The 13,660-nt window shown below is 49.1% G+C and overlaps 1 protein-coding gene across 1 annotated transcript; it reads left to right on the forward strand.

Moving 5' to 3' along the window:
• Positions 1-806: 806 nt before the first annotated feature.
• On the forward strand, positions 807-11,433 carry STC1 (stanniocalcin 1). The gene is made up of 4 exons (XM_014262634.2): positions 807-1,179; positions 3,734-3,876; positions 4,932-5,143; positions 8,307-11,433. Exons 1-4 carry the CDS (start codon positions 1,062-1,064, stop codon positions 8,575-8,577), a joined length of 744 nt encoding a protein of 247 aa, XP_014118109.1. The 5' UTR covers positions 807-1,061; the 3' UTR covers positions 8,578-11,433.
• Positions 11,434-13,660: the final 2,227 nt, after the last annotated feature.

The following is a 13,660-nucleotide window of genomic DNA, read 5'->3' on the forward strand; positions in this document are numbered from 1 at the left end:
CTGGGATCCGAGATAATCAGTCCTTCAGTGCGTTAATCCTCTTTACGTGCCCATTAAAACCGAGATTAAATCAGGCATTAGGGTGCCTCCTCCCGTTATGAAATCTGAAAAAAAGGATTGGGTTTGGAGCAGGGAGAGGGGGGGATGAAGAAAACCACGAAACACCCAAAAACTGGGCTTTGGGGGGCAGTGAAAGGTTTGAGTAGCTGATTTGATGGAGGGAATTGTGCAGATGAGGGGAGCTAAGGAGGCGGCAGGAGAGGTTTGGGGCAGGTATGAGGGATTTGAGGGATTTGAAGGATTTGCATGTGCCTACGTGAGCGCAGGGACGAGTCCCGGAGCTCGCACGTGCTGGGGCAGCGCAGGGAGAGGTGAGCACCGGGGCAGGAGTGAGAGGATCCCTGCCAGCCCCATCCCCATCCCCGAGCCCCTCAAAGCCGCCCCTTCCCCCCTCCCGAGCCGCCCCAACCCCGGGATCACTCCCGGACGGATGGGAACGGCTTTTCCTAAAGGGCAGGTGATTTTCTTTTGGGGTGGGGGCGCTTTAGGGCGGCGCTGTCATTTCCTCTAGCTCCGCGATGCGTAGGAAGCCTCCCCCCGGTCGCTCCCCTCCCTTTCCCACCGCTCCTCCGAGGATGAACTTTTTGCTCATTGTTCTTTGGCAGGTACTTTTAATGAGCTGGAAAATATTCTTCCTGTGAAGTTGCAGTTTTTGTGGGGCTAGAATGAGTCCAGTCCTCCCCTGGCTCTGCCCAGCGCCGCCGATTGGCTCCGCAGCCCGGGGGGGACCGATAAGGGCGGCTATAAAAAACCTCGCAGCTCCCGGTCCCCCAGCGAGCAGGAGCCAGAGGGGCCACCCGGATCCTCCGCACATCCCTGCGCTTATCCCTGGGCTCGCCGGGATCCTCCCTCCTTCCTTCCATCCCTCCTGCGAGCGCGTATCCAGCTCCACATCTTTGCTCAAGCCGGAGTGGAAGAGGAGAGGCGCACACATAAAAAAAAAAAAAAAAAAAAAAGGAAAAACCAACCCAACCCCACACTTAGCGGAAACTTGTCAGAGAATGCTCCTAAAGTCTGGTTTTCTCCTGCTGCTGCTGATCAGTGCATCCGCTTCCTACGAAGCTGAGCAGAATGACTCTGTGAACCCCAGGAAAGCGCGGGTGGCAGCCCAGAACTCAGGTAACGCCAGTGATGAGGGCTCGGAGTCTCAGCCCCGATGCCTTAAACTGTCTCACATCTCTCTGCTGCTGATTTTTCTTCTTTTTCATTTATTTTTTTCTTTTTTTCTTTTTTTCTTTTTTTTTTTCCCTTATAAACTTACCGGCTGGCAGCACAAATGTTCCTTTCAGGGCTGGCAGGAGCTGTCGGTGCAGAGCTGGAGCAGGAATCTCCTGTAGGAGCCGGGACAGGGAAGCGCTGCGAGGATGCAATCCGAGCTCTCCCCTCCTCCCCCAGCTCCTCAATGAGTTCCGTGCATTTTTTTATCATTTTTATTTTCCTGCTTGCATGTATCCCTCTCCCTTCCCCAGTCGCAGCGCTGCTCTGGTATTAAATCACTTGCTTTTTAGGAAATTGATAAAATCCGCGGGGCTGGGACCGACCCATTGTTCTGTGAACATCTGGCTGTTCAAAGAGGGGGAGCCAGAGCCGCCACTCTGAAAAATGCAGTAACCTAGAAACTGTCCCCTGCTCACTGCGATTGTCACAAACTGATGGCTATCGGTCAGCTGCCACTGTAAAAATACATCGGTGACATTTAACAAACTCGCTTTCACAATGGAGAAAAAAAAATAAAATTCCTGGATGTCTGGACTTTGCTGCTTAGATAACTTGGAGACATTGTCTGGAACAATGGGAATTAAAATTCTGCCTCCTGCTGTACCGCAAAGATATTAAAACTCTAATTCGGTGCTCATTAACAGCTGCCTTATTTTAGATCCGCGAGGCTCTGCGGCGCTGGAGCGGGGTGTTTGCTCGATTTTGCTTTTGTGTTTGGTTGCTATAGGAACGTGGGGTCTCCCTCTCGCCCCATGCCTAAAACAATTAAAGCTTCGCGCACCCGGAGTCTGCTGCTAGCGAAGTTCTAATTGGAACCTGTGGAAAGCTAATTAGTGGGCTGGCTCGTGCTGCGGGAGGTTACGAACCGGGGTGGGGATGAATTACCAAATATTCCTCCCTTCAGGCACGTCAGCAAGAGCGCGGAACGACGAGGGGTTAATTGGGGGAGGTTTGGGGTTTTTTTGGTTTTTTTAATATTTCTCCTTTTTTTTTCGGGAAAAATCCCGGTTATAAAGAATTCTCTTTAGGATACAACTTAGATTTAATAAGGTGTATTCTCTCCCAGTAAAGCCTCGCTTTTCCCACACCTCGGGGCTGGATGGGGGACCCTGGGCTCGCATTTCTTCCCCAGGAATGTCTGGTAACCTGAGCTGCAAGAGCAGGGAACGTGCCTTGCCCAGGCGCGGGAGGGGACAGATGTTCGGCTCACCCAGAAAGGTTAATCCCGGCTAATTTCAGGGCAATCATGTAGCAATTCTGCTGATTCATTGTTCAAATGCGCTGGATCTGCTCGGAGAAAGCCGGGATGACACGGATCCCCTCGTGTCCGGGCGCACCGCCGCCTCCGGGGTTTGCATTATCCCCGGAGCTCCATTACCTGAACTTTGTCTGTCCAAATTCCCCTTCCCTCCCTAACCCGCAGCAAAAAATGACCTTTTTTTGCTACGCCTGCAAACTCCCGGGGCAGTTTTAGCAAAGAGCTGCTGGATCGAGTCCTTTTGAGTGCTGAGAATTGACTCTCAAGCTAAAATCTTCTTTCTAGGTAATTCAGGTGTTTTAGAAGAGCACAAACACCTCCCAAAAAGCGCACTTTCCTGCTGGCTCGTTGGCATTTGCCAGCACTTCAAGCTCATTTTTGGAGTGGTTTTGTGAGGCAGGTGCTTCCAGGCTGCTCCCAAAGACCGAGGAGGAGACCTCGGCACCCAGAACTTTCTATGGGCCTATCCTCATCCCTGCTCCTTCTTTAGAGGGAGTTGGGATAAAGATGTAAATGCCTGAAGTGAGGATTGGGTTGAGATGGATATTTGGGTCCCCATCTAAGCAAGAACCGTGGGGTGCTGCCTCTTTTAATCTGTGTGTAAGTCTCCAGGGGTTTGGTAGTTGGAATTTCTGTTCCTTGGGGTGCTGGTCATATCTTCAGCAAATCATGGAATTTTAGAATCATGGAATTTTAGAATTATGGAGTTATAGAATTATAGAATCCTGGACTGGTTTGGGTTGGAAAGGACCTTAAAGCTCATCCCATCCCCTGCCATGTCAGGGACACCTCCCACTATCCCAGGGTGCTCCAACCTGGCCTTGGACACTTCCAGGGATGAGGAATCCACAGCCTCTCTGGGCACCCTGTTTCAAGGCCTCGCTGCCCTCCAAGCAAGGAATTTCTCCCTAATATCTGCCCTAAACCTCTCCTCTTTTAGCTTAAAACAATTTCCAGCTGTTCTATCACCGTGCAGATAAAAAGTCACTCTCCCACTTTTTTATAATCCACTTTTCATCACCAGAAAGGGCTCTGAGGTCTCCCTGGAGCCTTCTCCAAGGCAGAGCTCTCCCAGCCTGGCTCCACGGCCGATTTTTGAGCATCGGAGAGGGTGTGAGGGGCAGTGCCGGAGCGGGATTTGGCTGCTGGCTGGGATCCGTGTCCGTGTGCTGACCTTGCCGTGCCTCTGTCCCACAGCTGAGGTGGTTCGGTGCCTGAACAGTGCCCTCCAGGTGGGCTGCGGTGCCTTCGCCTGCCTGGAGAACTCCACGTGTGACACGGACGGCATGTTTGACATCTGCAAGTCCTTCCTCTACAGCGCTGCTAAATTCGACACTCAGGTACGGCCGGGGCACAGAGGGGACGGGAATGAACCCAGATAGGATTCAAACCTGGCCAGGAATGGATCAAACCCGGCTGGGAATGGATCAGACCCCAAGGGGAGTGGATCAAACCCCACGGGGAATGGACCAAACACAGCCAGGAATGGATCAAACCCAACCAGGAATGGATCAAACCCATCTGGGAATGGATCAAACCAGGTCAGGAATAAGTGGGAGCCGCCTTTTCATGCCCCCGACAAGTCCCTTGGGTTCTAAAGCGCTCCTGCTCAATGCCTGCCTTAATTTGTTGTGCTTTGGGTAGGATTAACCCTCCCCTCCCTGCAGCCCTTCCTGCTGCTCAGCTGCTCCTCTCAGCCCCCGTTTTTGGCTCCAAGTGCGTCCTCGAGGGCTCTTTTTCCATCCGCTCCCTGCTCCTTGGCACGGAGGGTTCTGTAGGGAGGAGAACAAGGTTTCCTCTCCAAGAGGAAACAGAAATGTTCTTCTAACAAAATAAATCTCCTGCCTGTATGACCTGGCACAGGGCTGGGCTTTGACTTGGAAGTATTTGGGTCTGGGAATACGTGGCCAGGGAGAATAAATGGGATAATATTGGAAGGATGTGCTCTGCCAAAATCCCTTTCCCTCTGTGCTTTCCTCCCAAAATCCACACAGTCCCTTGTTCCCTGTGTTTCCACTCCCGAGGACAGATTTAAAAGCTGGTAAAGGCTCTTGATGTCTGAAGCAGGAGTGTTAAACTGCTGGCACTAAATGGATGTTAAATCAATCTGAGGGGCAGAACTGCTCCAGCTCTGATCCTGGCACTTCCAGACCAACGATTCCCACTGCCTAAAATTTTTTGGGAATGGGAGTTCAGAGCATCCCAACTGCTGGGAGTGAAAATTCTGCAGAAATCTGGAGAATTCAAGTCCTGTTCCCTGCTGTGCCTGGCAGTTCTGTAGTTGCAGGAGGGGAATTAGCACAGCCAGGCCTGGTGGAGTATCCAAAACACTTCCCCTTCTTTTGGATTCCTGGGAATTTTGCTGCAGCTGAAAGTGTTTCCGTTCCGTTCGCAGGGAAAAGCTTTTGTGAAGGAGAGCCTGAAGTGCATTGCCAATGGGGTGACGTCCAAGGTGTTCCTGGCCATCCGCAGGTGCTCCACATTCCAGAGGATGATATCCGAGGTGCAGGAGGAATGCTACAGCAAGCTGGACATGTGCGGCATCGCCAGGCGCAACCCCGAGGCCATCACCGAGGTGGTGCAGCTCCCAAACCAGTTCTCCAACCGGTACGTGGGGCTCTCCCCGGAATATCGGAAATGGGAATCACAGAGGTGGGAATGAGAGGGGCCGAGGGGATTCAAGGCTTGCAGGTCCTAAAGCAGCTTAGGCCAGTAAAGCTCTCTGTGTCCTCAAACCCTGCTCAGCTTTAGTGGCCTTCCCTCTCCTATTTTGGGGAAGTAATTTATTTCTCTTCTTGGGAAAATACACTTGGTTTTCATTTTGGGAAATACACATATTTCCCTTTCTGGAAAAATCTCTTTTTGGAAATACAAATTATACAAAATACAAAAAATATTATTATTTCTCCTTTTGGGAAATATATTTAAAAGCATCTCCAGAAAAGAATCATAAAATTGCCCAGACATGGCTTACCCCAAAGCCTGGAGTTTGTTTAAATGTTATTTTTTTTTGCTTGAGCACACTATAATGGTTAATGATCCCAAATCAGGTTGATTAATTCAGCATGTCTGGCACATTGAGCACTTCAGAGAATCATGGAATCATGAAATGGTTTGGGTGGGAAGGGTCCTTAAACCCCATCTCATCCCACCCCTGCCAAGGACAGGCACACCTTCCTCCATCCCAGGGTGCTCCAAGCCCTGTCCAGCCTGGCCTTCTCCATCTCTTGCCACCTTATTCCCTTCTCCAGACTGCAGCCATCCCCTTCCTGGGCTTCCTATGGCACCTGGAAAATGAATCCCTGCCCTCCAAGCTACCACACTGCTACAAAAATACCAGGAAAAACAAAAGGAACCAGGAAAAAGGGAAGGAACCTGATCCTGTGTAATCCCAGTGTGCTGTGACCCAGCATCTCTCATTTCCAGGGCCAGCCTGGGGCTCTCACTGCTCTGCTTTGGGGCTGTCCCTGCTCCTGCCGCCCACAGGAACGGGAATGTCACGCTGCTGGCACCGTCCCCTGAGAGCAGGACTGCCCTGTCCCCATCCTCCAAGGATGAGGGACACAAGGAGGCTTCAGGACTGCTGCAGTCACGCTGCAGGGTCAGGGATTTCTTCCTCCAAATCCTGGAACAATCAGAGCTGAGTCTTGTGATTGGGATAAAAGGGACCTTTTGGAGCAGTTCGAGTCAGTAACCCTGGGGTTGGAGAGCAGAGCACTGGGAGCTGGGGCCTGGCTGTGGCCAAAACCTCAGCTCCTCTGAGGTGGCTTTGGCTGGATCCAGGAGCATCCCAAACTTCCAGGCCTGTCCCAGGACAGCTGTGCAGGTGATAAATATGTTTCATTATGTTTTAGCATCAATTTATTCAGAGAATCCCAGAACAGCCAGGGCTGCAAGGGACCAGCAAGGATCATGGAAATCCATTTCCTAGTAGAGAAAGCTCTGTTGGAGATGGAGAAATTCCTTCTTATCTATCCAGAAAATGGCAAAATTGGGAAGGCAAAATTCTGCCGGAGGGAGTGAAAATGAAACTTGTGTGTCTTTCCCCCAAGCAGATTTGGAAGAGGTTTTCTGGAGGGTTGGGAGGGTAGCAGAAAATCTCTGTGGAGTCCCAGGTTACAGTGATGGATTGTGGAATTCAGCCCATGGAGAGAGACAGGGGAATACCCAGGCAGTGCTGGGGATGCTCTGAGCACCAAGCCCTGGGGTCCCTCCTCCCCCAGCCCGAGGCAGAGGATATTGTGCCACACTGAGGAACAAAAGCAGCAGGATTTCCCAGCTCCGAGACTCCTGGAGCATCCTGCTTTCCCAGCCCCTGGCCCAGCAGAGCCACAGGATTAGAACGTGCCACTTGGCCTGGCTGCTGAGGGGAAGTATTTAAAGGTCATTGCATCTTCCTGCGATTTAATCTCAGGGCAGGAGCAGCAGGGCAGGAAAAGCTCCTCACAGCCCGGCTCTTGCAGGCTCTGGGAAAGCATCCGAGCATGGAAGTGGGACTGGGTGGGCTCCGTGTCTGATTCAAGCCGGGTTGTGTGGCCAGCTCAGATTTGCTCATCTCCACGTCAGGCCTTGCTCCCAGTGAGTGAGCCAGAGCCTGCTCCTTTTGTCCTTTGACCTCAGCCGACCTCCCCTGGCTGCTGCTGCAAAGGCCAGGGCTGAGAGATGGGAAAAGGCTTTGAATGGGAACTCTCATTTCCCTCTTCCTTCCCCTCCTCCACCTGCAGGTTGTTCTCCTCTCTGCTCCTGTGGAAAAATGTCACTGTGACCTCAAAGTGCTTAAAATAAGTTCCCTGATGTCCTTTCAGGCAGAAATCCCAGGAAAACATGGGACTGCTGCCCTTTATCCCCGACTTTGTCTCCCTGGGAAGATGTTCCTTGGCGCAGGGAGGTGCCAGGTGACTTCCAAGCCATGCAGAGGAGCATTCTAGGAGAAATTCTCAGCAGGGCTGGGAATACAGACTGGCACCACTCCCTGGCTGCTCCTTGGATGAGGAATTTGTGCCCAGGGCTGCTGGAAGGGGAAGATGCGACTGGAGAGGAGGCAGGAGAAGCCTCACTCGGGGTTTTGTGCTTGGTGGGCTTGGAAGTGACAAGGGATTGTGTGTCCTAAAGCTCTGTCCCGAGGGAATCCAGGGTCTGCCAGCCTTGGGCTGAGCTGCTTCTCCCTCTGCTCCTTGTAAAGGCTGTGCAGGGAGAGGGACAAGGGGGACAAGAGGGATAAGGGGGACAAGAGGGACAAGGGGGACAAGAGGGAATGGTGCCACAGGGATGGATTAACCATGGCTCTGCCTCGGAGCAGAGGCCAGGCCAGGCTGGCATCCCGGCAGCATCTGCTGCTGCCAATATCAATTATTTTCCTTCCCAAAGCTCCAGGAACTCGGGTGTTTAGCAGAGAGTAAATCACACCCTTTAACCCATTCCTATGTCTCTCGGCTCCTCGTTTTTACCTTCCCAATCCACCAGGCTTGCTCCAAACCTACTGAGCTCACTCCCTCACCTCCCAGAGCTGGGGCAGCTGCCAGTTTAGAGCAATGAAATCAGAATTTTGGTGTTCCTTGCCTGCGCCAGGGGCATGGCACCACCATGCCCAGGGTTTTTGGGTGCAGCAACAACAAGGTTGGATGTGGCCTTTCCCAACCTTAAAAAAGCCGTGACGACACCGTCAGAAATTGATTCCAAACATGCTCTGAGCGAGTTTAGGATCCTGATTCTCATGGTTTTGTTGCCTGGCCGGGGGCCAGCATGGGCTAACGAGGTTGCTGTGCCGCAGGTATTACAACAAGCTGGTGAGGAGCCTGCTGGAGTGCGACGAGGACACCGTGAGCACCATCAAGGAGAGCCTGATGGAGAAGCTGGGGCCCAACATGGCCAGCCTGTTCCAGCTGCTGCAGAGCGACCACTGCGCCCAGGGCCACCCCCAGGGCCACTTCCTGCGCAGGAGGATCTCAGAGCCGCAGAAGCTGAAGCTGCTCCTCAGGAACCTCCGAGGTGAGGGCTCCACTCTGGCCCACGCCAAGCGCGGCTCCACTGAACACGCCTGACAGGGCTGGGGGAGGCTGAGCACAACCAAAGCTGAGGGCTCTGCTCTAGGAGAGTGCTGCACCCAAAGCCAGAGGACTGTAGGTATTTTAACCCCCCAGGAGCTAAGTTTAACTCCTTAGGGCTCATTTAGTTCATTCATCTTTTCTGTTCCTCTCGAGCAACACTTCTGCATTGGTCTGTGTTCGGTGTCGCAGCTTTCCCACCTGCCAAGCAGCTCTGTCTCTTCTCTTCCCCACAAAAAATCTGTTAGCCCAAAAGATTCTTAGTCTTAAGTAGATCCCTGCAGTGGTCATTCCTTCAGGCATCAAACTCCTGACATTTGGAGGCAAAGCTCTGTCCCAAACTGTTGCGCTGATGCCACCCACGCCTGGAGATTCGGCACTGACGGGAGGAGCCGGTCCTCTTTTGCAGGTGACGAAAGATGCACTAAAAACTCTCACACATCCTAAAAACATCCGTGGAATTCATGTCATGAATCTGTGCTGGCCATGGAGGAACATGGATGCCATGTTTCCGGTCCTGTAGTGTCACCCTCAGCCCTAATCCTTCCAGCAAGGCGCTGTGAACATGTTAAAATTGGGATTTACCAAACACGCTGGATGGTTTTAGTTGCCAGGACCTGGTACCACGGTGCAAAATGAGTTCAAACCACCCCACAAACCCCAAAACCGGGAGAGGGATGTGTTCTACTGTGGAAAGAGGTGCCAGGAGCCAGTCAGGAGGTCCCACACTTGTGCGTTGTGTTTCAAAGCTCACATCTCTGTACTGTATTTAACTGCCTGAAGCTTTAAGCGAAGCCTAACAGAAACAAAGCCTGTCTTAAGATTAGAGTATTAAAGGCCTTGCTCTAACTGTAGTATAAATAGTGCTAAAATCTGTCATACTGCACATAAACTCCACCAGAGCCCGGTGCAAAGGAGCAGAACAGAGTAACTTTATTGCCAGAATTGAGTTTTGTAAGTCTGCTCTTTCTCTGTCATTCTTTTGTGTTTCCTGGAGGCAGCAGCTCTGTCACAGGAGAGAGTTCACCTTCCACTCTGTGGCCTTTCTGGAAAGGAGGAGGGGAAAGGTTTAGGATGGGAATTGCAGGGCCAGGAACAGCCTTTCAGAGCTCAAATCGAGGGAAAATCCATAAAAACACAAATCAGGCTGGTCAGTGCAGTCCCCAAGGAGATGTGCTTAGACCCAAGGCAGGGGATTTTGGAATTATCAGATCCTTTGGGAATCCCTCAGGATTTCTGGGGAAAGGCAGGGAAAATCCCTCATTGTCTCCAGCTCCAGCAGGAAGGCTGAGGACACAGAATCAATGTTCCAGGAGCTGCCTTTCCTCCATCCTCCTGCTCCTCCTCAGCGGGCTCTGGGAAGAGGAGCGGAGCTGGGAGACCCCAAACCCACCCCCCACTGCAGCCAGGCTCTGGTCAGCCAAAAAATCCCCTTTGTGGTGTGGGATCCACCAGACCAATCCCAAATCCACCACCTGGAGTCTCAGCAGAGTGGGAGGCTCTGCCTCAGATCATTGGAGAGCTGATAAAGGAGGGATCTCTTTTTCTTGAGGAAACCTGAAGCAACAGAACTTTATTATTTTGGTGTTGTTTGGAAAACCACAAAGACTTTAAACCAGAACTTGCTGCTAAAATATCAAAACCAGAAGCAGTGGCAACGTTTCAGATGTCACAGTCTTCACAAAATGTAGCCCAAAAGTACTGGCAGAGAATTGGGAGCAGCAAGAAAACATTGCTGACATCGGTGGAGGGTTGGAATTTGTCTCTTTTTTTTTTGGGGATACTCTGAATGGAGCCATCCAGGGCAAGGAAGATGCAAAGTTGCTCCTTCCTGAATCAGGCAGGGATTGAGAGGCCGACACAAAGAAGTTCTGAGAGGTGAAAACCAAAAGTTTCTGGAATATCCCGACCCAAAAAATTTGGTTTATATTTAGGAATTGATGCTGGGAGTGCATCCCTGACTTCCCACCCCGAGCTGTTGGGAGCCAGGGAATTCTGCTGGACTTTGTGCATCCAGTCTGTTTTTCTTTGGGAATTGGTCATAAAAAGTCTTTTCCTGGCTCGGGGCAGTGGTCAAACCCCACCTGGGAGGCTCTGCCAGTGCTCCAGCGCTGTGGGATCCCAAAGCTTCTGAGAGCTTTCCAAGAACACCTGGGCAGGGATATTCCCCACAAAAAGCGCCTTCTCCATCCACCCATTTCTCTGCAGTCCCAAAGGTGCCTGAAGCAGATTCGGGGCTGGGAAGGAGCCTTGGGCCTCCCAGTTCCATCATTTCTTTGGGGTGCCATAACGAAATTCCCCTTTCCAGCAGCGATTTCAACTTTGTCTCCCGAACATAGGTGGGAAGAGGAGTGGGAAGATGATTCCCCCTGCTGGGATTTGCTGCGGTGCCCCAGGGAATCATCTCCCAGAGCCTCAGGGAATTCCCTCTGTGCCATCCATGTCCCAAAGAGCCACGATTCTTGATTTTTGAGCTGCTTTGAGGCCCCTTTTGCCCCCATGCTGGAGCAGGGAGGAATTTGGGATCACTCATCCCTTGACCAGGCTGGGCACTCCCAGCTCTCCCTGCTCAGGAGAGTGGATCTGGAAGCTCTTCCCATCCCTTGGGAATGCTGGAAAAGTTTGGATCCCTCAGGATCAGAAACAATCCCCAAGATCGAGTACAATTCACAACAATTTCACCTCGGAGTTCATCTCCGCTTTATTTTTGGAGCGTCACAAAAAGGATTTTCTCTTGGGGGCAGGGAAGGTTTGCATGAGTCTCGCAGTTTGTTTGCACTTTAGATGTTTTTGTGCCATTATAAATCTGCGTTATTTGTATTTATAATTTAAAGAGATCTAGAAAAGGGAAAAAGGGAGAGAGTTTGGGGTTTTGGGGGGGGGGGGTTGTTTTTTTGGTTTTTTTTTTTTTTGCTGAGTACTGGAATAAACAGTGAGCATATCTGGTATATGTCTTTATTTATTGTTTCCGTGACATTTGTAAAGCTCCATGCGTTCATATAAAGGTTATTTGAAATATAGAGAGGAGAGAGAGGCGAGTTATTTTCTTTGCTTATTTTTATAATTAAAGATGCATAATGTAATGAGGCCTACGTTGGGTTTTCTTCTGCGATGAAATAAAAAAAGTCAAATTGAAGGGGTTTTTTGGCATCCGAGTCTTTATTGAAAATGTTGGATTAAAATTAAATTAAAAATTACAAATGTGTTAATGTAAAAATGTTTAAATGGAAAAAATAAATTTAAAATGTTGGATTTTCCTCGGATTGAGCATCAGAGCTCCACTGTCTCCTCTGGCTGTTTAATAAATCCTGTGGTGCTGGCCTGGCCTGCTAATTGCATTTGATTTCCCCTGCTAATTAAGGCAGAAGGGCTTTTTAATGAATGCAGCTGCAGGGAAATAAAACACCTGGATTCAGAATTTCCATGTGGATTCCATTCCAATGGGAAATCTCATATTTCCACTGGAGCATCGAAATCAATTTAATCATTGGCAGATGAAAAGTGGAACCTGAATTCCAACTCTGCTCCAAAAGCTGTTGCGGAGTTTAAAAAATCAGTTTCCCATCACAGGAGAGAATAAATATTAGGAATAGAAGAGGATTAATAAAGAGATTTCTTGCCCTAAAAATCATGGAAAAATCATGGAAAGGTTTGGATTAAAAGGACCTTAAAGCTGAGCTCATCTCACCCCCTGCACTATGAGTGTTGCACCAATATTATTATTATTATTATTATTATTATTATTATTATTATTATTATTATTATTATTACTATTACTATTACTATTATTATTATTATCATCATCATCACTGCAGCATTCTCATTAACATTAGTACTATTATTCATATTCACATTCACATCAGTATCAATGTTATTTGGATTATTAAAGTAATATAAAGTAATATATAAATATATAAAGTAATGTAATTAATATAATTAATAATTAATAAGTATATATTCTATATAAATATATAAAGTAATATAAAGTAATATATAACACAAATAAGTGTTAATATAAACTAATTCATTATAATTCATATTAATAGCTCATTATTATAATTATGGACATTACTGACACCATTGGAAATTCCCTTAGATGCTTCCACCTGGAGCTCCCAACCATGAAAATGTTCCAGAATTTCAACAACTTTTGAATCTTTGGGAATAAAATGAACACATTTAGGTCAGTGCTGGTAACGGAGGGAGCCGAATTCCCAAAAAAAGGGCAGGAGCAGAGGGCTTGGATCAACCTGTGGTGGAAAAACTGGGAGGAAAATCATCCTGTAAAAGGAAATTTTGGCTCAGTGACAAGGAAAAAAGTCCTGGAAAAAGAAATTTATGTTTGATAACGGAGGCAAAAGTCCTGGAAAAGGAAATTTTGTCTCGGTGACAAAGACAAAAGTGCTGGAAAAGGAAATCTGGGTTTGATGACGAAAAAAAGAGTCCTGGAAAAGGAAATCTGGGCTCAGTGATGATGGAGAGCTCGGGAAGCATTAAAATCCTGGTTGATTTTCCCCTGGAAAAAACAGCAGGAATTTGATTTGGCCAAGATCCAAAGAATTGGCTGGATGTTCTTGTCTTGTCTGTGGGGGGCTTTTTGCAGATTCACGATGAAACAAAAGGAAAATAATTTCAGATTTTCCCGGTCCTCACCCTTCCTGCCAGCTTTGGGAGGGCAGGAAGAGTGGGATCCTTGACACTTCCAAAGGGCTGGGAATGAAATTCTGGATCAGCCTTCCCTTCCTGCCTCCCGGGAACTGAGAAAGATAAAAAGCAGGGAAAAACCTCCTGGAGAAATGAAGGACTGAAAAAATTCCCAGAGAAATGGACTAAAAAAATTCCCAGAGAAACAAAGTAAAATCAGTATGGGGGATGGCATTGTTCCCACACAGATGGAGTTTTTTCTCTTTTCCCTCTTTGATTTCCATGTTTAAGCTGAGTGAAAGTCCGGGATAACCCGGACTGTGGCACCCAAGGATGATCCCAGTGATATTTCCCTTTAAATAACTGTGACCAGTTTGGGTTTTTTGGATATGCAGATTCCATCCGGAGCAGGGGAAAGGGTGGAGAGGAAAACTGG

This window comes from Pseudopodoces humilis, chromosome 30, assembly GCF_049639895.1.
Source record: "Pseudopodoces humilis isolate 2021_Gansu_Grassland_sample_001 chromosome 30, ASM4963989v1, whole genome shotgun sequence".
Taxonomy (NCBI): domain Eukaryota; kingdom Metazoa; phylum Chordata; class Aves; order Passeriformes; family Paridae; genus Pseudopodoces; species Pseudopodoces humilis.

Bases quoted from the DNA above. Each gene is read 5' to 3' on its own strand.
- STC1 (XM_014262634.2), top strand. From the start codon at position 1,062: ATGCTCCTAAAGTCTGGTTTTCTCCTGCTGCTGCTGATCAGTGCATCC. The intron at 3,877-4,931 runs GTACGGCCGGGG...TTCCGTTCGCAG, and splicing joins CTGCTAAATTCGACACTCAG to GGAAAAGCTTTTGTGAAGGA. The intron at 5,144-8,306 runs GTACGTGGGGCT...GCTGTGCCGCAG, and splicing joins CCAAACCAGTTCTCCAACCG to GTATTACAACAAGCTGGTGA.